At 34.8% G+C, this 25,293-nt stretch overlaps 1 protein-coding gene across 6 annotated transcripts in view; it reads left to right on the top strand.

Annotated features, from left to right (window-relative positions):
* Window positions 1-25,293, top strand: part of TBC1D5 (TBC1 domain family member 5) — a 315,300-nt gene that overhangs the window by 172,179 nt on the left and 117,828 nt on the right. For all 6 annotated transcript variants that reach the window (XM_083858412.1, XM_083858415.1, XM_083858416.1 and 3 more), the window contains 9 exons: window positions 803-911; window positions 2,660-2,749; window positions 2,849-2,920; window positions 5,117-5,184; window positions 10,078-10,180; window positions 15,881-15,969; window positions 17,414-17,464; window positions 17,558-17,627; window positions 22,852-23,024. In XM_083858412.1, the coding sequence (XP_083714538.1) occupies window positions 803-911; window positions 2,660-2,749; window positions 2,849-2,920; window positions 5,117-5,184; window positions 10,078-10,180; window positions 15,881-15,969; window positions 17,414-17,464; window positions 17,558-17,627; window positions 22,852-23,024 (825 nt within the window). The remainder of the gene's footprint in view (window positions 1-802; window positions 912-2,659; window positions 2,750-2,848; window positions 2,921-5,116; window positions 5,185-10,077; window positions 10,181-15,880; window positions 15,970-17,413; window positions 17,465-17,557; window positions 17,628-22,851; window positions 23,025-25,293) is intronic.

Raw genomic sequence — 25,293 nt, 5'->3', positions numbered from 1 at the left:
TTATTCAAACTCAGTAGATGGTTTGGGACAATTAATTTCCAATTGTTTCCCAGTAGAGCAGATTTACTTGTATATTAATGAGGCACAGGTGTTAGGCCCCTGGTGCCTGCATGCCTGGGAGGCATATTTAGGTTGTTTATCTAGTCAGCCATAGGTACTGCAAGGTACTCAAGCTTGCCTTTAACAGTTTATACAGTGAGGCTTTTTAATTTTTTGATGTTTTTTTAAATTTGCTAGCACCTGTTAAAATTTTAAAACTGATCATGTAGAAAGAAGTAGGAGTGATTTCAATAGTAAATAGCGCTAAATGTTAAAGAAAGTCATCTTCTATGATGCTTAACTGCCCAGCTTGACATTAAGAAGAAAAGAAGGTTCATTTAAGCAAATACGTCATGTGAAGAGCTAATACAGTCAACAGTGTACTTTTCTGTTGCATATTTTTGGAATAGGTACTTCTTTGTCTACAGCTGAAACATGAATGTGCTTATATTAATATTCATTTTTCTTGTTTATTCACTGAACTGCAGTACCAACATTTTAGAGGAAATGGAATAGCCTCCATAGACATTATGAATTTCAGTAGCTGGCATAATTATAGCGATCTACATATTCATTAAATCCAAAGAAGAAATGTGTCCAAAAAAACAGCCATGCGTTTAGAAGTGGTACACAACTAAATATATACATTTTAAAAAGTTGCTTTCCTCTACTTATCCAAAATTGTGTAGTGTCATATAGTTCTTAAATCAGCTAAGCCTTTTTTGTTGTTGTTGTTAAATGTTCATTCCTTTTGCTTTTTCAGTAAAGAATGGGAAGAACTATTTGTAAACAACAATTACTTGGCAACTATACGGCTGAAGGGGATTAATGGGCAGCTGAGAAGCAGCAGGTTCCGTAGTGTTTGCTGGAAGGTAAGAAGAGAAAATATTTATTTACAGTTTGTGGTTGCAATATATCAACACATTACCTGATGCGCTGGAAGATTATTGATGCAAAGAATCATGAATTTTCCAAGAGACTTCATCCCAATGTTTTCCTACTCATTTTTATAATTCATAGGACATTTGCTAACCACATCAAGTTGTTTTAAAGCTGAATTGCTGGTAATAGCAAAAGAATCCTGGGAAAGTGTATCTTTGTGCTGGTGATACCTTTAGAATTGAGTGCCACACAGCCATCTCTCCTCTCAGTATCTGTGCAGGGAAGTCATGCACTGGAAATAGATAGGGAATTAGTCTAAAGAAATTACTGTTTTGTGCAATTTGGGACTGCTTTAAAATCAGTCTGATGCTTCTGCTAGCTGGTTTTCCCAGTGAAATGAAAAATTAAGACCAATTACTCTTGTAAGGGCTGGATGAAGAGGGAAGCAAGGTCTTCCAAAAGCATAACAGCACCTTGGGAGTTTTTGGGTTTTGTTTTTAAAGTAGCAGGGGAAGGAAGGAAGAAAGAAAGCAAGGTAATACTGGGTTGCTCTATAAAGTCCAAATGCATTTGGTTGCAGAAATATCAAGTCTTCTGTTCTGCACTAACTCTGATAGTAGAGAATTTTTTTCTAGTAGAGTATTACTACTGTGTGTTAATACTGATCATTTAAATTACCTCACCTGGAATTTCTCAACCATTGCTTTGGCACAGAGACCTATAAAAAGAAATTAAAAATACTCCTTATATATGAATGAAAGAAAGCAAATGTTTGAAATTTGAAATGTTTGTAGCATTGAATTAGTTTAAAGTTAATGAAATATTTTATTCAACATATATAAATATATGCCACCTGCATTGTTTTACCAGTTTGGTTTTTTTTAAGTCTCTAAATTAGGAGGCCATAATAATTCAAAGCCCTGAACTAACACAAACATCAAGTCCTTCTCTGTCTACTAATTAAATCAAGGAGTGCTTTTATTTTAGAAATAAGGCAGGGTTTATTTGCTTATCCCAATATGCACTGGGGCAAGTTCTGAAATTTTAGAAGTTTTCTTAGTAATATAGGAATGTTTTTTGTTAGTCATTACTTCTGTTTGTCAGTATTACTGTTTCTTAACACTTTACAAAGTGCAAATAAAAACACTGAAAAAGCAAGGAAATACTGAGGCTTTAGCTTGCTTCAAATGCAATTAAATAGTATTTTGCACTGCATGTTTCTTTCTAACCCTTTTTAAAGAGACCAGTAAAAACTGAGATGTAGGCATTCTCAAGGACTTTCTGCAAAACTGACTCTGTCTTGCAGAATTCTAGAGCATGTTTTGTTTCTTATATTGGGTATATCCCTCAGTGCTTCAATCCAGCTCTGCATTTGTGGTTCATTTTGAGCACGTTGCATTAGGTCGTCAATGTCACATACATAGCTTCAAGTTTTGTATATTACTTTTCACATCTTTCCATTTTGTTTCTGCCTTGTAAGTCACCATCAATTTCACTGAAGCTGTAACAGTTTACAAGCTTGAGTTTGTGGCTTCAGTTGACTTTAATGCTGAATTTTGCACTGTAGAACTGCTGATGTTTCTAGCTACTTATTAATGGACTAGAATGCACTAAAACTAGAAGTATTTTATAGCTTTTTGCTTTCTTTCTGGGGTGGTTTATGCTGTCTGGTAGGATTTATATGAAAAGCTATGTAAAACTGATGAAACTTAATGAATTTATTTTGTTTTGCTAATAGTTATTTCTGGACGTTCTACCGCAAGATAGAAGTCAATGGATTAAAACCACTTCAGATTTAAGAACTTCTTACAATAAGATCAAAGAAATTGTAAGTTGGTACAACATAGGTTCTCATACTTTGGCATATACATTAGCATTTGTAAAATAACAGGAGAGGATTTGATTTCTTTTTCCTGTTTTTACCCAGCACATTACCAACCCTCGGAAAGCAGGACAGCAAGATCTGATAATCAACAACCCACTCTCTCAGGACGAGGGGGTAAGTTAACCCAACACATGCTACTAAAATTCTCATCTTCTTCAAACAAGTGAGTTCTTGCTGAAGCAGGCAAAATGGCAGGTGCTAAAATCTCCCTCCTAAATGTCCAAACTGACTTGTGTTAACAATTGTTCCACAGGTTTTGCTGAACAACTGGAAATGCTCATTTCCAGGCTAATATTCTGATTTTTAGAGCTTAACTCAGGGAAGGCTGTGGTAAACAAAAAATCAGTGCTGGACTATAATTAACTGATATGCTTTTAAGGAGTGTTTAAACCGTCAATATGAAGTGAATGCTGTTAACAGAACACTGAAGTACCTTGTCTGGAAGATTGCTCAGCCTCGAAAATTTTTTTTACTGCATTTTGTTATACCTGAAAAGCTTTTAAAGATTTTATAGCACATATCTTTAAGCTTTTGTATTAATTATGTTACCATTAAAATTATTTTTAATCATTTTTTTAAAATAACTTAGTGCAATGAAAATAATTTGTTTGGCTGCAATCTCTGGTGATACTAGTCCTGTTTTGTCCACAAACCGAAGCCCATACTTCATCTATAGAGTGGTACTGTGCTCCTTATTTTATTTAGAAGGAGAGAGCTTTGCAGCTGTTATGACTGTGCACATCATCAAACCATTCTTGCATCCAGCTGGACAGAAAGTTGTGTCAAATGTAAAAGATTTAAAGCATTTCTGCTGTAGTTTGTGACTATACACGGTAGCTCAACCTGCTTTCTGCCTCTGGTGTCTTTCAGATACAGAAAGCAAAGGTTAACATGTCAGAATATGTGGCAGAGGATTAATTTATAAAACAAAGCCACTGACCAAATCAGGCATAGACTGAAGAACAAAGTGCCTTTGAGTCTCTGCCATGACTTAATGTTACACCCATTTAGTGTCCTGATTTTTCTTTCCTTTTTGCAATGCAGCTTCTGTTTGCTTCCCCTGCTCTGATGGGGCAGGGTGGGAGCAGGGACAGGGGAGTTCCAAAATGTGGTCTAGATGCATGAAAAGAGTTGTGGGTTAGAAAGGTACTCACTGTATGTAAGACATTATCAAAGATACAAATATTTTTTAAGTTTAGGGTTTTTTTCCAAGTTGTAGCACAAATATAGCAACTAATTAACATGGTTTTGTTATTTTACTTCCCTCCCCATAGCATTAATTTACTTTCTCTTTTCTTTCTGTAGAGCATAAGCCACCATGGCAAAAAATTGTTTACAGGGAGGCAAGAAATACAGACTCTATACTGTATTTCATTCACAGGTGCTGCTGCTGCTATCCGGAAATTTACCTAAACTACATGGAGGCTGCTGTAAATTTTGTTCCATCTGTATTTTGATCAAGCTACCATCCCTTTACAATAAAGAATACAGTTTCCAATACATTTTTTGGAGCATACAATTAACAGCGCTTTCTGACTTCTTTCCAGTTAGCTTTTACAACATATTTGTAAGCAAGGCATGGAAACGAAAGAGAGAGAACGAAAATGGTCATAAGCATAGCTACAGAAGAAGCTAAACCTACTTCAGATCCTTTATTTAACATCTTTATATTTTGATCATGAGCTTTGAATACTCTTGCTTTTCCTATCATAATTTTTTTAGAATGGCCAGTCTTGGCCTTCAGAGTGAATTAGAATTATGTAGATTTTGTAATAGGTATTTGATTATCATACACTCCTTATATGATTTTGTCTCCACTAAACCAAACTAGCTTACTTCGAAATGGTTTCTTATTATGGATATTGTGGCAGCTTCCAATTAAAGTCAATACATTCATAGAAGAAGTATGGTACAGTCCAGTGATACAGCCCTTTTTCCTTGTGTGAACAACTGATTTTTTTTCAGTTGAGTTGGTGGTTCTGATAAGTTTGACTTTGTCATTTTAAATATTCTTCCTGGAACCCAAACAAGTAACTTACAAACCTGCAGCCATCCAGTGGGGAAATGCTATGAGCCTAGAACAAGGACCCAGGAATTTGAATGATTTTATTTCTGATTCGAACTGGCTTTCTCAGATACGTTGTGCTGGTCACCAACATTCTTTATCTCCCATAAAATATTAATATACCTGTCTACCAGGAATGTTGAGGATTAATTAGTTAATATTTGTACAGTACTTTGCTGATGTAGTTTACAAGCCTTAAATATTAGAAGTCGTGGTTTCATACAATTATTTTTTCCTTATTTCAGAGTCTTTGGAATAAATTTTTCCAGGATAAAGAGCTTCGAGCAATGATTGAACAAGATGTGACGAGAACGTATGTAGATCTTTAGGAGAAATTCCTATATATAATTTTATATTCTGCATTTTTATGTGGTATATATTATATTGTGTTTTCTTGACTTTGGTTACTGTAAATGTCAGGTTTGTTGGACATGAATGTGTAGAAACATACATTAAATGTATAAAACTACAACTTACATGGAGTTAAAAATGAGACCATCTAGCTGAACATTAAATCCTGGAGATTTGTTGGTATCATTGAAGAAAAGCTCTTCTAAATTAAGATATTAGGAGGTGTACTACTTGTGAAATTTAAAGTAGTTTTCTGTATGAAGCAAAGAGAACATAAGCGAAACTGAAAGGTCTTTTAACTAAATTATGATCATAATGAAAGACCAAACAGATTACTTTCCTAATTCTATTCATTTAATACAATCAATAATAAAAAAGCAGTTTCTAATTAGTAAGAGAAATGTCACTCATGTATAGAAGTTGAGAGGTTCTATTTTTATTTATCACTATTCTAGATTTATTTGTCATATATGCCTTTTAAAATTTGTCCTGATACTACTATGATTATGTTTTCATCCTCTTGGCCCTTAGGTCATTCCTGTTTAGAAATCTATTTGAGTTAGAACACTCAGTTCCTGAAAATATTTCTTTTCAGAGTGAAAGCATTGAGTAATGTGTAAATGTAATTAAATTCAATTACTGGTTTGCTACCATGTGAAATTTTACTGTATTGCAAATATTTTTCCTTATAACTTGAAAAAAAGTGATGATAGTTGTAGATTCTACAAATCCCAAGCTTACACATTTTCATTTACAGGAACCAAGTCATGCAGAAGAAATCATTGCAGTCTGGTTTTCGAATATTTTACATGTCCGTCCCTAGACCCATTCTTAAATGTATTTTGCCATGAGATGTATAATTAAAATCTGAGTATACTTTCATGTGCATTCTCACAACAGATGGTATTTTTTGTTTGTTAAAGGAAACAGTTCAGGATGTTCTAAGATTAAAATATATATGTATCTAAACTATAATTGGAGAATGAAAATTTGTATGGAGGTTATGGTGGATGTAAGACTATTATTTAAATATATATATATATATATATACACACACATTCACACAAATTCCAAGGTCTCACTGGGGCAAGTGGCAGAGTAGTATTCACTAATATCAGTAATAGTGACTAAAGAAATTTTAATTTATGTATTTGTAACAAAATAATATCTACTTGAAACATAATTAGTATATATTGTGTCATCAATAGCAAAAGAAGTCAAGCAATGAAGAAGCAAAATTTATCAGTGACATAAATGCATTTGATAAGATGCATGCACTTTGTATATACACTTGTTTGTCTAATAAAACATTGTATGCATTCTTACATATACATATGTATCTATTTGTAAACGATTATTATTTTAAAAAGCAGTAAATTCTTCATTCTGCAGCTTTAGAATGTAAAACCCCTCTATTTTCATTTACATTCTTTAAATATATCCCTGGAGTTAGAATTTTAAAAGTTTAAAATTCAGCATTAATTTACAATGCTTTTTATTAAAGGTTAAAATAATTATTATATTCATTTCCCATAATCACTACTTTCTAGCTGCCGTTTCTTATTTAATGAATGTTTTTATATTCTTTGTCATCTAGTTCAGTCCTCCATCATCCCACAGCATCAACTTTATAATGCTGTAAAGAGTGATGCTAACTACACAGAGAGTAACAAAACAGAATTCCAGCTATCAAAGCAGTAAAAAAATTACTCTATAATGCTTTTGTTAGAATTCCCTGAAGTGTAGTAACAATAAACAGGAATAGTGGCTTGAATTAGGTTCCTAAAATTGGTATTGGTTTAAATTGGTTTAAACTTCAGGATTTTGCTATCTAAAGGTAACTGGAATAAAGTTTGTTTATGTGTGTTTGTTCCTATGCATTTTGAGAATCCTTATCTCACCTGACTCTTCGGTCTTTGAAGCCTAGATACTCACAGCTGGGTTAATCACACTTTTAGTCTATGTGCCTGTAGAACTCTAACACACAAATCATCTTTTCCTAAAGTATAAATAGAGTTTTTGTCTAATGAATCACACTGTGGAGAGGTACGGTTTTCTTCAGTAATTATAAAGGGATTCCAGGTCAGCAGTATCCAACAAAACTTTAGTTTCCTAAAGTCAGGTGATAGAAATCCAATTCATAACGTCATGCAATTTTCAGCCCGTTGCATAAAAATAACAGTTTCCAATATTTACAAGTAGGAAAGGATATTGTTCAGTTAGTCCCAACTCATTGCTGATCAGTGTTTTTAATTTTTTTTTTAAATATTCTGCAGGAACAGAAATTAGCAGATTGCAGATGCAAAGGCACTTCACTCAAAATACCAGGTTACTTGTTGACATCACAGTGTACATCTAGGGTTGCAAATGGCTAGATTTTGCTCTCTTTCTCTCTCCAGTGTTTTAAGGAACCAAAATGCCGAGGGGACATTCCCTCTAGTCAGATCGATTTCTTCTCTTTTGTAGTAGTATTTTTTATATATTGGTCTACTTAGCTTCTGCTTCAGGAGTAACAATCACAGTTTAGGGTGATGGAAGGTGTGTGAAGATGAGTAGTGGTGACTGCTGGAGTTCCAAACTCTCCATCTCCCAAAAAAGGAAAAAAAAAATTCTAAATTGCCAACATAAAAATGGTAGTGGAAAAGCCACTGCACAGCTACATCCTTCCTCAGCATGTGGACGAGATGGTAAGGAACAGCAATCCATCCATTATGACTCCCATTTCTGTCTGCCACAAAATTTGGTTCTTTGCATCCATTTGTTTGTTTGTTTGCCAGGCTGTTTCTTCAAATATCTGTGTCAAATTCTGGCTGCCTCTGGTGCAGGCTCCCCTACATCAGCTGAAGGAGTATTTTAAAAAGCTGTATCTGGCTCATGCTGGTCTCCACTTTTAGAAAGCAGGGACCTGAATGCACCATTGTTTAATTGTAGAGTTGTGGTAAAACAGTGTAGGAGAATTCCCATGTCCTTATGCAGGCTTTCTCAGAGATGTAATTAAATATAATATTCTCATGTTCATGAAAAGCATTCTTACCTTGCTGATTTGAAGATTCTGTATTTCTTAAAACAAAGCTTTAATCATAAAATGACATTTTCCATAAAAATCAATCCTGAACTTATAGTTCCCTCATGATCTTTTCTATTTACATTTACTATAATTAATACTTCAGCCAGCTTATTCCTGAGTTCATTATTATCCTTTCTGTCACAATCTCTGATATTACTAGATCCTCACAGATACCTCTGTGTATTTTTGAGTTTTCTTTGTTAGTCTTCTCTTCCTAAACTTCATAGGGCAGGCGTGAATAACAGTCCTTCAGAAATAATCTCTTCAAACCCCTAAATTATGTCGATTGCCATCTGCTGTAATGCACTTTTGGTCTCAGCTGTGTCCTTCCTTTACAGTAATGTGATTAGTACAAGTGCATACAAGTTTCCAAATGTTGGTCTACCATTACCTTCACCAGGTGCCAGGAAAGCATTACGCCTCTCATCCCAGTGCCTCTCTCAGGGCCTCAGCATCACTGTGTTTAAACCTGGGTGTCTTCTCTGCGCTGGTTCTTGATTCAGCTCCTTCATCCAAGGATTTCAAAGCACTTTCCTAGCCTTAATTAGTTCTGTTTCTGTGCTTGCCTGTCGTCACCTCTGTGAGATGACCACAGTGATTAGCAACGTTAATAGTCTTATCTGAAGTAATTTATTCTAATTTCCTATATTATTCCTCTGTGGCAGGCTTTACAATAGCCTTAAATACATCTGGTCTAAAGTATAGCATTATAGCTCAGATCTGGGACATTTATTTGAAGAAATCTTACTTCAAACCATGTGATTTAATTCTAAAACTGGCTATACTACCACCTTTATTTCAGCACTCTAGCCTGAGGCCTACCGTTAATGTGTTTTTAAAGTATTCTTCTGTTTTCCTTTGTCCAACTTTACCATTTTCTTTCTTTTTAGTATCCTACCTTTTCAGATTTTATTTGTTATTACTCTGTATAGCTGTGGAGCAGTGTGGGTTGGGGTGTTTGCTTTATGTGACATTTTTTGCCATCTAGTTACTTCTTCAGTAGCAATGAAAACACCTTTGCTTGCAAACTTACTCTAATTTTAAGTACATCCTGCATAACTACTCTGTTTCCTGCCCCTGACAGTCAAGGAGCAGGATGCACAGGTGAGAGTTTCTTCAGAGTAGTTACAGACTGAAAATACTTACATTTCCCAGTATGCATGTAACAGGATTTTCCCAGAAGCCTTTTTCCCTTATTCTCACACAAGGTTTGCTTCATTCTGGTTCACTTAGGATATTTGCCCAGCCAGATTATTTTATAACTGTAAGGTTTATTTTCAATAGCTGTTAAAGACAGTGAAACGTTTAATTGTGTTGTATTGCAACAGACACCAGTAAGAGATACTAGATTTTAGGATTCATGTGAATTATGAGATATTTAAATAATCTTGACATTAAATTATAATACTTTTTCTAATATGAAAGAAATATTGAACATTTGTGTATGTGCATCTTCTGACGTATTCTCATCCATTCTTCCATTCCTTCCATTGTATTTCATTCTTGCAGATGTCTAGCTTTAATGAGATTAAAAGGGATTAGTTATTTAAATATAATTGTGATATCATCATACCTGTGTAGCAGACTGGTGCATATTGAAGAACATGGTTCATAATTTCGGTTGCAAAACAAATGTTACAGGTCATTAGAAGTATTAAACTCTATCAGTGCAGAGCAGTGGGAAAGAAGACAAGGGAAAGGCTCTTACCTACAACCTCTTCTAGAAGACCAGCGACTGACATTCTGTGCACTCTATTGTTTACTTTTGCTGTATTGCTTCATTTTCAGCTTTCCTGAAATGCAGTATTTCCAGCAAGAGAATGTAAGGAAAATTCTTACAGATGTTCTGTTCTGCTACGCCAGAGAAAATGAGCAGTTGCTTTACAAACAGGTAATGAAAATACTGTACAGGTGGCATTCATTGACTCAACATTTTCTATATGGTTTGACAATAACATAGCTCTCTTGTATCTGAAGTTGTATCATAATGCTGAAATAATCAAAGAGCTGCTTTTCAGCTGGTTGGTAAGTAAGCTCATTGAATAACATATGCTTTTTCCTCATAACACAGTACCTTAAGTTGTTTTCTTTAAGGTTGTTAAGTTTCCTAACTTTAAATTTCTTTATAGATGTCTTTGTCTTTGGTTAAGAAAGAAAAAAGTAAAGACCGTCTTTCTCTGCTTAGGTAAAGAAAGTACACAGCAGGATTTAAAATGGTACTGAATGAACAAAAAGCATAGTGACTTCTAAAATTTAGATAAAGTTTACTATTTTAAGTTTTATGTAATATTTTAAGTTCTTCTCCAAAGGGTAAAAGCCATGCAGCATGTTAGCAAAAAGATCTTTATCTAACCTTGTAGCATCCAAGTACAATGCAGCTGACAAAATCCTCTGGAGTGGTACAAAATAAGGGTGCTACAAAATACCACTTTTACAGAGTTACTTGAAGGAGAGTCTGCTCAAAATATTTTTGATAAAATGGTAAAGAAAGCCTAAGTTGCACTAAGTCTGCATCCACAGAGTTAGTAAGTTAATTAATTCAACATTTGTTCTGAAGGTTTTGAACTATGAACACGATACTGTATTCATATAGCGAGACCAATATGCAGAGTATCAACCAAAGTGTATTTGTCTTTGTTTCTTCACACAATTATCTGTAGGCTGGGTAGAAACTGACAAACTGAGGGTTACTCTGTGTGTGCATGGACAAAGGATAAACTGTAGAAGAGCCAACTTTAGGTAGATAGAAAATTTGTCGTGGCAAAAACACAGAGATTGAGTAAATGTGAAGAATTTTATAAAACAATCTATGCTTTCAGGCATAGTCTGTGACCACCCTATCCTCAAGCCATAGAATAGGGTTGTTTCATAGAAACAAAGGGCATGTGAATTGAAGGAACACTTACTTCTGAAGTGATTTTTTAGAGATCATATAAAAAAAAACTATATAGTTATCAAACATATGAAACATCTATCAGCTGGTTATTTCTCGTTTGACAGACAATGAGCAAGGAATAGTCTTGCATAAGAACAATAAAACTGAGATCTAGGAGCTGTATTTTGAAGGGTGCTGCTAAAATAAAATACTTAGCAGTATTCAGCCTTCTCTTTCTAGTCAGTATAGGCCACAGTACTGATGATGGGGAAATGGAAGAACACATTCCAGCTAATTTAGTCTATCATTTATTGAACAAGAAGTATTATTTTACTCTTTGATATGACTTAAAAGGTCTTAATTACCCTCTGCTCATATTTAAAATCCTCTTGATTCCTTACCAAGAAATAATACCTTTCTGTATAGGGATGGAATATTTAGCCAGATCAAATTTTTTTAAAAAAAGCACTGCGTTTCATCACAAGCTGTTAAAGCTATTATTTTCTACTAGGTGACACCCCGTTTAACATAGACCATATTGTTAATAGTTATGGGATTTTATTGAATTAATGAGACTGTTATCATGTAGTAGAATGTCTTGCTGAGTTAATTGAAACTGCAGAGATTATATAAATGGTATTAATGAACTTTGACTGCCTGATGCCTCAGCTTTAATAAAGACTGCTTGGTGGGCTAAATGAACATAGGCAGATAAAAGAACAGGTTCAATTTTGTGAGCCTACAGGCTGTTGACAAAGAAAACTTTACCTCTGTTTTCAACTAGTGTGCATCAGTAGTGTGGTTGTTCCAGGAAGGGGTTGCTACAGAATGAAGAGCAGAGGAACTTCAAAAGATTAAATTAATTTGAATCATGAAACACTGTTGATTTAACCTCTCAAAGCATGTTCAGTATATCACCTGAGTCTTGTGCTGCTGTACCAAGTCCACAAAATAGCAAATTATTGTTTCCTCACTTGTTTTGGAGGTGTTACTTTTTTTAGGAGCTTTGATTTTTTCTTTCCTCATTTTTAAAAGGGTGGGTTTGTTTGGTTGTATTTCTTAAAAAAATTATACTCCTTTTAGCTTATTAGTAAGATCCTCCTTTTTATCCTCATGCTCCTCTCTTGCTACATAATATTTTTTTCATGTCCATCATTACCCTTCTCTGAATTAGCTGAAAATAAATAGTCTATAGTTGACAGGATATGGTTTTTTTCTTCTTTTATCAAATACCTAGCTAGTAGTCAGTCTCCCTGATGTACTGTTTTTACCAGACTCATGTCCCACTTCCCATCATAATAATAATTTCCACTACAGCAAAGTCTAGAATATTTTTGAGAAAATAATGGAAGCTACCATTAATTCATCAGTAGCAGATCCATCTCCAAGTTGTTGTCTCCACAGTGACCTGAATACAAAGCCCAGATTAAGGACCTTGTCTTCATATGCATCACGGGAACTGGTCCTGTTGCCATCCATGAGAATTCTTCTGTCTCATTTGTATGACCACATACAAAAGATACAATTGCTATTAGAATTATAAAACTTGGCCAATGAATGAAGAGTGATACTTCTGTCTGTCAGCATCTGTCCCTGCCCAATGTTATCTTCCAAAATATTTGGAAAAAGTTATAGATCCTTGACAATTTGCATACTTACAACATTCTTTTGAATCTATTACATAGCATCAGCATGTAGTATTACAAGAAGCAATCAATAATGTTTGTTTAATATGCATATATGCATGCAAGTTGTCTTTGTTTTATGGTTTCTGTGTTTTTTGGCCAGCGTGAAGGAACATTTTATTTGATGAGGAAAAATATTTTTCTATCTCTACTCTAATGGAGTAGAATGTTGTGGAGCTGTTTTACAGATTTTAAAGGCAGAATCTTCCCTGGGATCACTGAATTTTTAAATGGCAGCTGTAAATATAAAATCTAAAGAGAATAGTGTATTGTACTTAAGAATATGTAAAAGCAGCTCTTAGAGTTCTTCTAAGACTGGAGACAAAATTCTGATCCTAGTTACACTGAAAGGAAATAGTGAAAATTAAGCTAAAATCACTAGGCTAACTATTGTTTCTTCATGATTTGATTGCCCTCAGAGAAGTCAATATAATTATGAAATGCATTGATCCACTTGTCATTGTAAAAATGCTATAATTCTGGTTTTCTTTCTAAACCATAGACTGTATTATGAAATCAATATTTTGTTGTAGCTGGGAAGTGTCATAAAATTATCTGAGCTCTGTCAACTTATTTATTAACACTAAAGAGTTTTAGTAAACTGTAGCATTGAAAAAATATGTGTATGCATATTACACTGGTAGGTTTTCTTGCCAAGCTAAAAATCTCTAAACATTTGAAGTACTCTTGTAACTGAAAGATCAGAGGTATCTTTTTGAAATCCTGATATTTCATCATCTGTTTGTTTTGGTTTTGTTATATGTGGGCAGCCACATTATGATTCTATTTTATTATAGAGTTGATATATTATTATGCTGGAAGAATGTGTGATGTGCTTTTATCTTTTATAACTAATTCTTATTTTATGTCCTCTTTCTTTTTTTTTCTGCTTATATGTTTACAGCTTAGGTGGTAGTTTTTTTAGATAGTCAAGTTTTTTGGCATTTCCATTTCTCCTATTTCATGTTTAGTATATCAGGGCGAATAAAAGATTAGACACAGAACTGTTAATTAAGCAAGGGCTGTATGTATGAAAGTACAACCCTGATTTTTAAATCTTTTTGCCACTTATATATTGTCTAATTCTGGACCTTTCTTTTTGATATGACCATATTATTTTAAGAAATAAAATAAATAAAATAAACTTGACAATTTGTAATCTAACCCATTTGTTGTGTTTTACATTAGCTTCTGAAATCAAATGGCTATATTTGATTTATTTTGTTTTTCCTAACTGAATTTCTCTTTAGGCTTCATCTTTTAAAGTAGTCCCTAAAGGTTCAGAAATAGAAAGGAAAAGAAACATCTGAACTTCAGCCCTCCCACTGAGGCTCCAACAGTCATCTTAGTCCTGAAGAAATTAAAATTTAATTTCCTAGGATTTCAGTTGATGTCATACATAGAGATCATCAAAACTATTGTCAAAATTGTCAAAAACTATGCACTCAAGCATACTCAAAATAGTTAATGATGTAGAGAGGGCTTCCACATCTCCCTCTCGGGTCAGTTTGAATCACTTAAGGAAAACCCCCATTACTTCCAATAAAAGTTCAAGGGTTTTGGTAGCTAATGGATCTGTTCAGTACATGTGAAGCTGATGAGCTAACTTACTGGAGTTGCACACTCCTCAGATGCTGTATGGAATATCAACTGATATATACCAGCATTGCAGCAGTGTAGCTCACAAGCACGTAACACTTCCAGTGTTCACATCTGAGGAGGCTGGAAAAGCAAGTGCAAAGGCTTCCTGGCTTGGAGCTGCAACCATTAAAAGTAGAACAGCTCAGGGGACCCATCAGCTGTCATCTGACTCCTGACAGCAACCTGAAATGTTGATGTGTTTGATGGACCAGCACCAGTGCTCCTTCTGCAGCAGGATAGATGAGATAGTCTTCCTGGAACCCGTCTGCCCAGAGCACTCCCCTGAGTTGGAGCTGAGGATCTACTTGGAAGTAGTTTCACCCTTGAACTGGAGCACTCCTGGCATCAGGTTCTTCTTCCTACAGCTGGGCAAGAACTCCATCCTGAGCCAGGTCCTCCAGGGTGGCCTGGGCACTTGGTGTCAAGCCCCTGCTGTAACTGGTGTTTTTGGCAAGAGGTCTAGAATTCTATTCCCTTAGGGTGATCCTTGTGTCCAGAGGAAGACAGACAGATCTCAATCCTTCATCCCATATCCCTTCCATCACCAAAGGTCTCCCCTCTCTTCTTTTGTATGGCTGACCCCTACCCCAGCCTAGGGCTTTTGTAGCTCATACCTGCTGTTCTAGTCCCAACACTGGGATCCCAACTCTCCTGGGTGGCCCAGCCATGCTGCTAATGCCAGTACAAGTCCTCAACTGCCCACCCATTTTTTTGTTCTGATTCCTGCATATTTCTGTGTTTTTTCTGTATCTTAATATAGATTGCATATATAAGTAGTACCCTGCAATGGAAAAGTACCCAGGTCGTCCATGCATTGTGTTTAATGAGTTTATTTTGAATATTGACATAACAACTTAAAGAAAGAGAACCAAAATCCCAAAACCTCATTTTAATTCTCATGTCTTTAGAAATGAAAGTTTCATTTTCCTTCCCAAATATCTACCCTTGTCTCCTTTGGAGCCTACTATTACACTTTTATCTATGGTTTTGGAACATCATAAAATAAAAAATAATTTTGCATTTTTTTTCCCTATTGCAGATCTCTGTACTGTAGATCATTATTATAATTATCATAAATAAAATTCATATTTATTAATGTAGACCTTGAAGCAAACTGCCAGGTGCAGAGTTGCCTACCATTGCCAATTTGTTGTGTTAGAAAAAGCGAGACTAACTTGTTTCCATGTATTACAGAAGAATAAACTTGGATTTAATCAGAATTTAAGATAAAAGCCATTGATTATGAAGCCATTCTGTTAACAGTATGAATGAATGTTCATGCTTTTAGTTAGTCTGCACCTAATATTGCTGTCTGCCTTATGCTGTGCATTAGGAACTATTATAAGACTGGAAAATCTAAATATACTTTTGCTTTTCTTTTTATTTTTAGGGCATGCATGAACTTCTAGCTCCCATTGTCTTTATCCTACATTGTGACCACCAGGCTTTTTCACATGCCAGTGAAGCTGCACAACCAAGGCAAGCATTGTGTCTTATTTGTATAAAAACCCACTTTCTTTAAAAAATAAGTTTGCTGAACTATAGTTTATAAATATGTGCTCCATAATTCTTTGTTTATAATTCACAGATTAATTTCAGAAATCATTGCATCCTTGTGCTTTGATAGGAATGTCCTTATTTCATCTTCCCTACTACAGCTTCTGAGATTTAGACATTGGCCCCTTCACAGACATTGGCTGGTGAAAAAATGGGGAGACAAGAAACCTAAGGAAAACCTTAATCATAAAGTTTACATGCTTACCTGCAGTTCCAGCTCATCCTTATTGCCAGAAGTGTATTTGTTACTGCAGAGAGTAGACAGATTAGTGAGCTACACTCATAAAGTAGACATTGTACCACTGAATCTCTTTCCTCTTATTTTAAAAGGGGAAATAATCATTGAAGACAAATTGTTGAGATTGATATTTCTTTCATCACCTGCAGTGTTGTAGCTGTGATATCCAACTATTCTTTGACTCGGTAGTAACATTATGTTTAGCTATTGATCCTCCGTTTCATTCAAAAGTGTGTATGTGTCTATGCATGCAGTCATAAAATACTGCATCACATGGTTGTCTGCTTTTATTCTTACCCCATATGTAAGGCTTTTGTTTTATTAAAAAAAAAAAAAAAGAAATTAGTTTCATTCTTGTGATTATTTTGGAGATTTCATTTGCTTTTTTGCACACTGGATTCCAGCAGTGAATAAAAACTAATTTAATTATGTGTGCAATATAATATAACCTCTGTAGGTACCCCTCAATGTTACTGCCCAAAGGCAGTTAAGCATTAAAATGATTATTTACAAGCATGTGTTTTTATTCAATGTCTGTCCTTATATATCCTAAAATTACCTAGAAGAGGCTCTTCAGTGCTAGGCAACTTAAAATAACCATGTGTTATGTACATACAGCATTCTGTTCCATCCCCACATCCCCACTAAAAAAGTAGAGCTAAGCAGCAAAGTAGATGGAAAAGAGGTGCTGTCACTGATTAATTGCTGTTAAAGTACAATAAAAATACAGGCTATTAAAACAAAATAAATTAATGTTTTGATACTGCATATTTGACCAGTAACCATTTTTTGTTGTTGTTTGGGATAAACAGTGATAGATTGTGCAGCAATCAATTATTCTAGATCAAGCATATTCAAATAATACATTGTGACATTCAGTAATTTGTTATTTGGAATAATTAGATGGTTACTTCATTGTAGTGCAGACAAGGCAGCTAATTTGTTTTTGATCTTTATAAAAAGGAAAGACTTCATTTGTTCAATGGAGTTGCTCTTTTTAATTAAAAAGGCTAGTTTTCTCATTTGCACTTTGTATGAAAGTTGGCTTATAAATACATAATAGTACATGCAGAACGCTGACCGAAAATAAACATTCACATTTGGGTTGTTCACTGTTGCCTTTTTCAGTGAGGAAATGAAAGTTCTTTTGAATCCTGAATATCTGGAACATGATGCCTAGTAAGTTTTAACAACTTTCTTTACATTTGATTTGTTCTTATTTGTAATTAGTAGCATTATTTAACACCAAGTTTCTGGGTTGTTCCCTTTCAGTGCAATGTTCACACGTCTTATGAAAACAGCAGAACATTGGTTTTCAACTTTTGAACATGACAGTCAGAAGGTAAATATTGCTTTAAAATATACTTACTGTGTTTTTAAGAAAATGTGGTTTTAATATGATTGTTGTTATTTAAAGCTAATTAGACACCTCTTAACTTGGTTAAAGCAGTCTCAAACAAGTTTACAATCTTTAAAGGTTCTTCAGAATTTGGTTATAAGCACTTGCGGAATGTTTTCAGGTGAGAATTCCTATCTGTTGAAAGATCATTTGGTAATCAAAAGCCAAATGTACAAGCACAGATTTTTCTGTATATAAGTGATGTCCTTGCATAGCATTTGAAAGAGTGCCTGTCATAGTTATTTCTGTGTGCCCAAAACTGATGCAAATATCATGGTACATAAATGCGTACAGGAAAAGTATTAAGGTGTGAATTATTTTCAGCCGTTTACAAACAATTGGCTATGAAACCAAAACTTTGCCATATACCGTCTGTCAAAGTCAGGGTGTATCTTTCCCTGACATAATCACTCAATTTCCTTCATTTTTTTCTTCTTAACCCCAGGATATTCAAACAGAGGGAATGTCTGTGCCTTCAGATCTCTTGTGTATCTGTACGGACACTACTGAATTTAGTATGTTGCTGCTTTCATAAAAAGGCTTTTGCAGAGTTCTGAGTTTAGTTCTGCAGAACTCTCCTTTGGAGGGACCTTCTAGAGATCCATCTAGTCCTTGCCTGATTTTTTTCATGCATGGCAGGAAGGACAATTCGCTCAGTCAGTTACTCAAGATTTCCTTTGACTACTTCTTTCCTTGTCTCTTTTCCATCCTTATGTTTCTCTTTTTTTTTTTTTAATTCTGGAAAATTATTTGTGTGATGGAGCATATGTTTGGAGGCTCTAGCAAAATATTATTAACAGTATTATGAGTATTGCCAAGACTTTGAGTGTATTATATCCTAGAAGAGTTGGCCTCCAAACTTAGTTTCAGTTTATTTCATTTCAGTATTTTTCACATGGAACATGGGGAGAATATCTAGAGTTAACAAAAACTTAATGAGAATTCATTTGATTCTGGATGTCTGTCTGTGTGCACTTAAACCTATAGCTGCAAACTGTAATTAGGGAGTGCTAGTTATAATAGTGATTTTGTCAGTCTAATGAAGAAAAAATTGTTCACCAAAGACCGATGTAAAACCATCTATTTTCTTTAAATATTTAAAATATTGTATATTTTATCTGATATGGAGCATTGGTGTCTTAGTTTAAACTATCTACAGTTATAAATTATTTGGATTTTTATATCATTTCAATAGCTAGGGATAAAGCATATGAGATACAAATTTTATGAAGTTACTACATAGGCACTTCTATTTCAATAACAAGGCTGTGAGATATGTTTCTCTGAGTGTAGCTTTTCAGAATTCAGTTTATTCAAATGTATTTGTTGCAATATCTGTGACAGAGGTGGTAAAGTCTGAGGCTGAATTTTATTCCAGGAAATAACTAGGTCTGTTTACAGATTTGCAGCGCTTGGCTAGAAGGTGAAAGTTTATATTGCCCTTTCCAGTCCTTTCATGGCATAAAAAATTAACAGTGCAAAGAGAATGGATTAATATCTAGCTGTTTGTTCTTGCTCTTTGCAAACATGTATAATCTTTAATAATCCTTCCTTGTACGTATGCCTTTTACAATCATGACTTTGAGGGTTAGCTACCTAGTAAACTGTGAATCTTCACAAAGGAAGCAATGAAATTGTGTGCTCTGAGAGACATGTTACATTTTACTGCCTCTAACAGTTGTTTCCATTACTCCCAATTGCTATTAGAGGAGCTTCTCCAGCTACTCCATTCCCTAGTGGTTAATGAGAGAAATCTGTCCTCAGTTTATACTGGTACTCATGTCCTAGCCTCTCTTTACTGCTGTAGCATTTGTTTCCTAAATGCATGAATATATAAATTGTATTTGTATCGACTACCAGCCATTCCAGTTCGTGTTGTGGTGGGTAATGTTTTATGACAATACTTGGTGACTCTGTTCCTAATACTCAACTAAAGTTTTTAGCTGCATGTCACTGGTATTTGTATTTAAATAGTTCTTAGGGGCGAATCTGATACTCTCCTATAGACATTCTGAGTTGTCCCTCATTTTTTCTTTTTATTGTGAACCACATCCTTTTAGTATTGATCATTTATATTTCATGTTAGTAATAGATGACTGAACACATGTGCTCAAATTATTTTGCAAGACATGAAGGCTCACAAAAAGAAAATTAGTATTTTCTCTCACATGGCAAATAATTGTGTAGTGAGTATGATTAGGAGCACAGGATTGTGTTGTCCACTTGGCCTTAGGCACAGGCACTGTGAGTCATTTCTAGTTAAACATTTTGGCGCTTTGGTTTTATTAGTTTATTTGAGCATCTTTTTGTTTGGGCTGTTTGTTTCACACCAGCTATGTGATTTTTGGAGCAATTTCAACTGACTAGAGGTATTGTCATTTTCTTAACCAAATTGCGTGAGAGGAGACAACAGACATGACTTAGTTGCACTCTAGTCATCCACCGAGCTTCTTGGTGGAGTACACGGAATCAGGAGGCATGGACAGGCAAGGCTTTGTTATTGGCTGCAGCTGCTTCCTCACAGATTCTGTCATGCCTTGAAGATTTCTGTTAATAGGGTTAATTTCTGAGATGCTGATAAACTGCATTTTGATGGATACCATTTACTTTTCTCGTGCTTTTAGAAATGGCAAGCCAGCGTATACTATTGGATGCACTTAGCCATGTTTGATAGTCAGTCAGTCTGACAGTCAGCAATGTGTCAGTGCTGCATTATGCCAAGGTGCACAAATGCTGCAAGTGACAAATAACTCCAATTTTGGCACAGAGGAAGCTTGCATTAGTTTTGATATTCACAATCCTTCGTCACTTGAGCCAAGGTTTAATAATCTGTCTTGTAATTTGTAAAGATGGCATGAAACCCACAGACAACTAATGGTGTAAAGACTAAACTGAGTAATAGCTAGTCTTTTCATATTACAAGTTCAAATAAGCAGAGGGATTTTGATGTTGAGCTTTCCATATAAGGTTTTATGCCTATAATACAAAAAAGCTTAGAAACACAGGTCTCCTGAGTCATTGGAGTTATGAATGAATGAAGTGGTCAAACTGAAGTTAAAGTCAATTTGAATAAACCACAGTAAAGTTCATACCACAGATGTGTGCCAAATGATAGAACATGCACAATCTACAAATACATAGAGTTACAGACTTCTATGATTTGTTTCAAAGATAAATCCATATGTTTATGAAAATAAATTTATATAGATTAACATTTAACATTATTGCAATATTACCATGTCATGCTTTAAGAGTGGTTTTCTGTATAGAAAAACATTAGTGGATACCTATTTTCAATATTTTGCATTCTTGCATATGACCAAGAAAACAGTGAAATGGGTCTGAAATTATAGAAAATTGCCATACAATGCAGAAATAAAATTCAGAGTACAAGGAAGGCTGCCCAGCTTGGTAAGAAAGAATTTAATAGAATAATTGAAAAAATAAGGTAGGAGAAGTATCTTCTCTCAATGTACCTGCAGCTGTGAAGAACTTCGGTATTTAACTAAGTAATAGCATTGCTTATTTGCCTCTAAGACACTCTATGTTTTATTTTAAATTCCTATTTTTTAGAATAGCAAAGATTTTGAATAAATACATGCCATGTCAGTGAGCTTTTTTTGACAGTCTGAGAGAGCTTTTGTCAAGTGATTTGCTGGAGTGTCTTAAATGAGTATGTCTTGGTACCAGAATACCATGGCTCAACAATCACACTATAATAAACCGATCAGTCCCTTCGCTGCAATTGCCATAGCAAAGCAACAATTAAGCAGATTTTAAGATACAATTTATAATGAATCAGGTCCTTAAATAGAAACATGTTACCTGAAATCACTGCTCAACATCCTACCATATATTCTGCAATACAGAGATGGAATAATTAAGAAAAGGTGCTTCAAGCAAAGAAGATCAACACAAAAAATGGACTTTTTGGTAGGCAGTATTAAATGTTCACTTGCCCATTTGAATGTTAAACCATGTTATAAGTGATTTTGAAATAACCATAGGAAATTACATTGGGAATAGTTTATACAACAAAAACAAACTTTCTTTGTTATTAAACGTTAAAAAGAATGCTCTCTTCACAATATTGAAACAAGTGAATTTGTATTTAAACAATATAAAGTGCAATGAAGTCTCACGAAATTATTAACCCTTTGAGTTGGATAATGCTTCTCTATTAATGTAGTGAGCAAAAGTGTAAAAAACCAGTAACTGTTTTTCAAAATGAAGCTTTTGGGTCAGAGGTCATGATGACAGATTGTAGCAAAGTCATTGCAAAATTCTTCTCTTCTTACTGTTCCAATTTTCCCTTTTTTATAACCTTAACATTGTTCCTAACAGTAATGCTCTATTTCCCTGCCCTCCTATTTTTCTCTTGATAGGTTTGACTTGTCCTTTTTTATTTTTCATTCTTCTTTTTACAAGTCTCTGTTCAGTTCAGTTCATTACTTGCTGCATTTCTTTCTAGCATTCTGTCTCTTTTTCAATAATACTTCACTCTTTTTGCAAGAAGAATGAATTTAAAGTAGTATCATGTTCAAGGATGCTAATACTCCACTGGTTTTCACTTGATATGTGTCATGTTGTAGATCATGGCATAGTTTGCACAGCCCGCAGGTCCAAGCAGCTGCTGTCTCATTGTTCTATTTCTTTTTTCCTTTAAAAGTTTCTGATGCTTTATCAAAGCTGTGTAGGTTTTAAGATAAAGCCACCAGATTTTCTGTGCAAGGGAAGCCGGTTTAGAAAGGATTGTTTGAAAATAAGTTACTTCCTATTTGGTATGCAATTTATTGTCCTCTGAGGGCATATATTCTCTACTGAGTTACCATTCATCTGCTTTATTCTGGACTGACTCAGGCTGCTGATATTAAAGCTAAAATAAAGCTGTCAACACTTTGTCAGAGCATGAAAAGTAAAGCATGCACGTAAAAATTGATGTGCAGAATGACGGGCACTCCTTGGCACGCCTGGGAAAGGGAATCCCACAATACCTTCCACAGAAGTGGATACTTGAGATTCCTCTTCTGCTGTAAAAGAAATGAGTTATTACTATGTTTATTTGGAAGCCACTGTTGACAACAAATGAAATCTCCTGCACACAATCCCTTTAGACAGTAAGGGTTCATCGGTTGTTCTTTTTTCACCTTGTTCTCTGTGTCTGCAGGAAAAAGATGTGACGATAACACCTACGCCCTTTGCAAGGCCACAGGATCTGGGGCCATCTATTGCTATTGTAGCGAAAGTAAATCAAATTCAGGATCATCTGCTGAAGAAACATGATATTGAGCTGTACATGCATCTGAACCGACTGGAAATTGCTCCACAGATTTATGGACTGTAAGTGTTTGCAAAGCATTATTTAATTTCATTCCATGGAGGTTTTGTTTCACTGTATTAGGAAAATTTTCCCCTTAAATTTTGGATTAGAAGAATGGGACTAAAAAGAAGTACTTATCTCTTAGAACTTACTTGTTTTGTAGCATTACAGTAAATAACACCCTACTGTTGCAGTTGTGACACTGGCATTTCCAGGGCAGATAATGTCCATTCAGCTACATATTAGAGACCCTGAGGAAGACTCTTGTACTTTCTGAATCAAGTACAGAGTCTACGTGGAGTTTTCCTGTAAGAATGCATGGCGCAATAGGACACAAAAAACTAGCGCTGAGTGGTTTATTTACTTAATTTTTATCACCACTTTAACATCAGTGAACTTTTCCCTGTCGTGTTATGGGGTTTTGGATGCAGGTAATACAGGGGGAGGGGCATGTTAAAAGTAAAGGCATGGATATAATAAATTGTCTGTGTACAAAGTCAGCCCAGGTATTCCCTTTTCCATGAAGCGGCTTCATATCCAGTCAGCTGGCTGTGTATACCCCCATTCTAGGAGGGATTATTGGGCCAGGTGTGACTTTGGATGCGGCCTTTGGATGTGTTTGTGCAGCACCAAATCCAAACTATTTATAGCTGCTGTAGTCAGTCTGGGTCAACATAGAGTATGCAATTTGTGTGAACTATGAGCAATGGTAAAATGACCATGGTTTTGAAGAAGAATCTTGCCTTCATTGTCTGGAATTCTAGACATAAGATTCATTTTGATCATTCCTTAAGGAGTTAGCAAGCCATATGTGCCGTTTCAGGGACAGAGAAAATGACACTTTTTAATTTTTTTTCAGTGATTTAAAGTAAGATTGGCTTTGCCTTAAATGAAAAAAAATTATAGGTGTGAAAATGCAATTGTGAATTGTAACAACTCAATAGAAAATAGAGAAAGGGAAGGAAAAGGTGACTGTGTAAATGTCAGACCATAACTGCAATACTTAACACTAAAGTCTAATTTGATATTACTGTAAAATGAAAAAGTGCTGCAACATAATGTACTCTCAAGAGAAGAGTTGAGCTACTTATTAATAACTTATATTAGGAACATAAAGGTAATTCTAGAAATCTTACTTAAGTACACTTTATAGGTATGAGTTACCTATAGGAGAATAAAAATAAGCCAAGTAAACTCTAGGTGTTCAAAGTACAAAGAGGACAAATTGTCCTATTACAATGTTTTTGCATAGTGTATTTTCTTAATATCTTCACTAGTCTGGAAGAGAAAGGAAGCATCCCTAATAAACTTCAGGGGTAGTAATGAATAAATAGGCTTTATAAATATCAAGGAGAACAAATACACATTGTTTCATTTATGAAGACTAATGGAAACAAAGACAGAATAAAATAAGTTAAACTTCAGAAATTTGCAAGCAGAATTTTTGGGGCAAAAATAATTTGTAGTGTAGGTATTCACATCAGTTTAAGATTTTGCCTTTCAGTAAGAGAAATAATTGGAAGAAAAAATTTTATTTTAGCTCTAAACATAATATTATAATAACAGAAGAACGATTCAGTCTAGTGTGGCATAAATAGAACTGAATCTGAATAAAGAAATTTACAGTTAAGAGAATGAATTATGAGAGAGAGCTTCAGGCTGACTATCAGGAAAACCTTACTAACAGGGAGCTGTTAGACTGTAAAATAATATATCAAAATTAACAAAGGAAAAACCATCAGGATGTTTTAAAAGCAGGCTTTGAAAAGCTCTCAGAAATGGGTGGTATCATACAAACAGATCTGCATTGGCAGAAGAGGAAAGTGGGTTACCTGTGAGGTCATATCCTTCTCCAATTTCTGATTTAATACAGACAGGAGAAAAAGAAAGGGAAAGGAGCATGACTGTGTTGTATTATTCTCACCTTTAATGATGTCTGAACTCTTCAGAGAAGTAATTTCCAGTAGTGAGCCAACTGACAGTCTGAGACACTGTATCTTTTCCTGTATTTAATATTTCTTGAACTAGAAACAGCATTTCTTAAACAACATAGTTTATCAATAATTGCTTAACCTAACCAAACTGCGGAATTCATCTGAGTTTTTTGTTGGAGTTTATTGTTTTGCTGAAGATTTACCAACAATAAATATTCATCTCTCAGCCTTGATACCACTCAAAAAATATACAAATGATAGAAGGAAGACTGGGAACTTTGCTCAAAAAATATCATGGCATTCGTAGAGAACAGGATCAACATGAGAGGCCTGTATTTAGTGGCAGCCTACCCTA

The sequence above is a fragment of the Zosterops lateralis genome (genome assembly GCF_965231275.1).
Source record: "Zosterops lateralis genome assembly, chromosome: 1".
Taxonomy (NCBI): Eukaryota; Metazoa; Chordata; class Aves; order Passeriformes; family Zosteropidae; genus Zosterops; species Zosterops lateralis.
The sequence above is the reverse complement of the archived record's forward strand: the minus strand, read 5'-3'. Positions and strand labels throughout refer to the sequence as shown.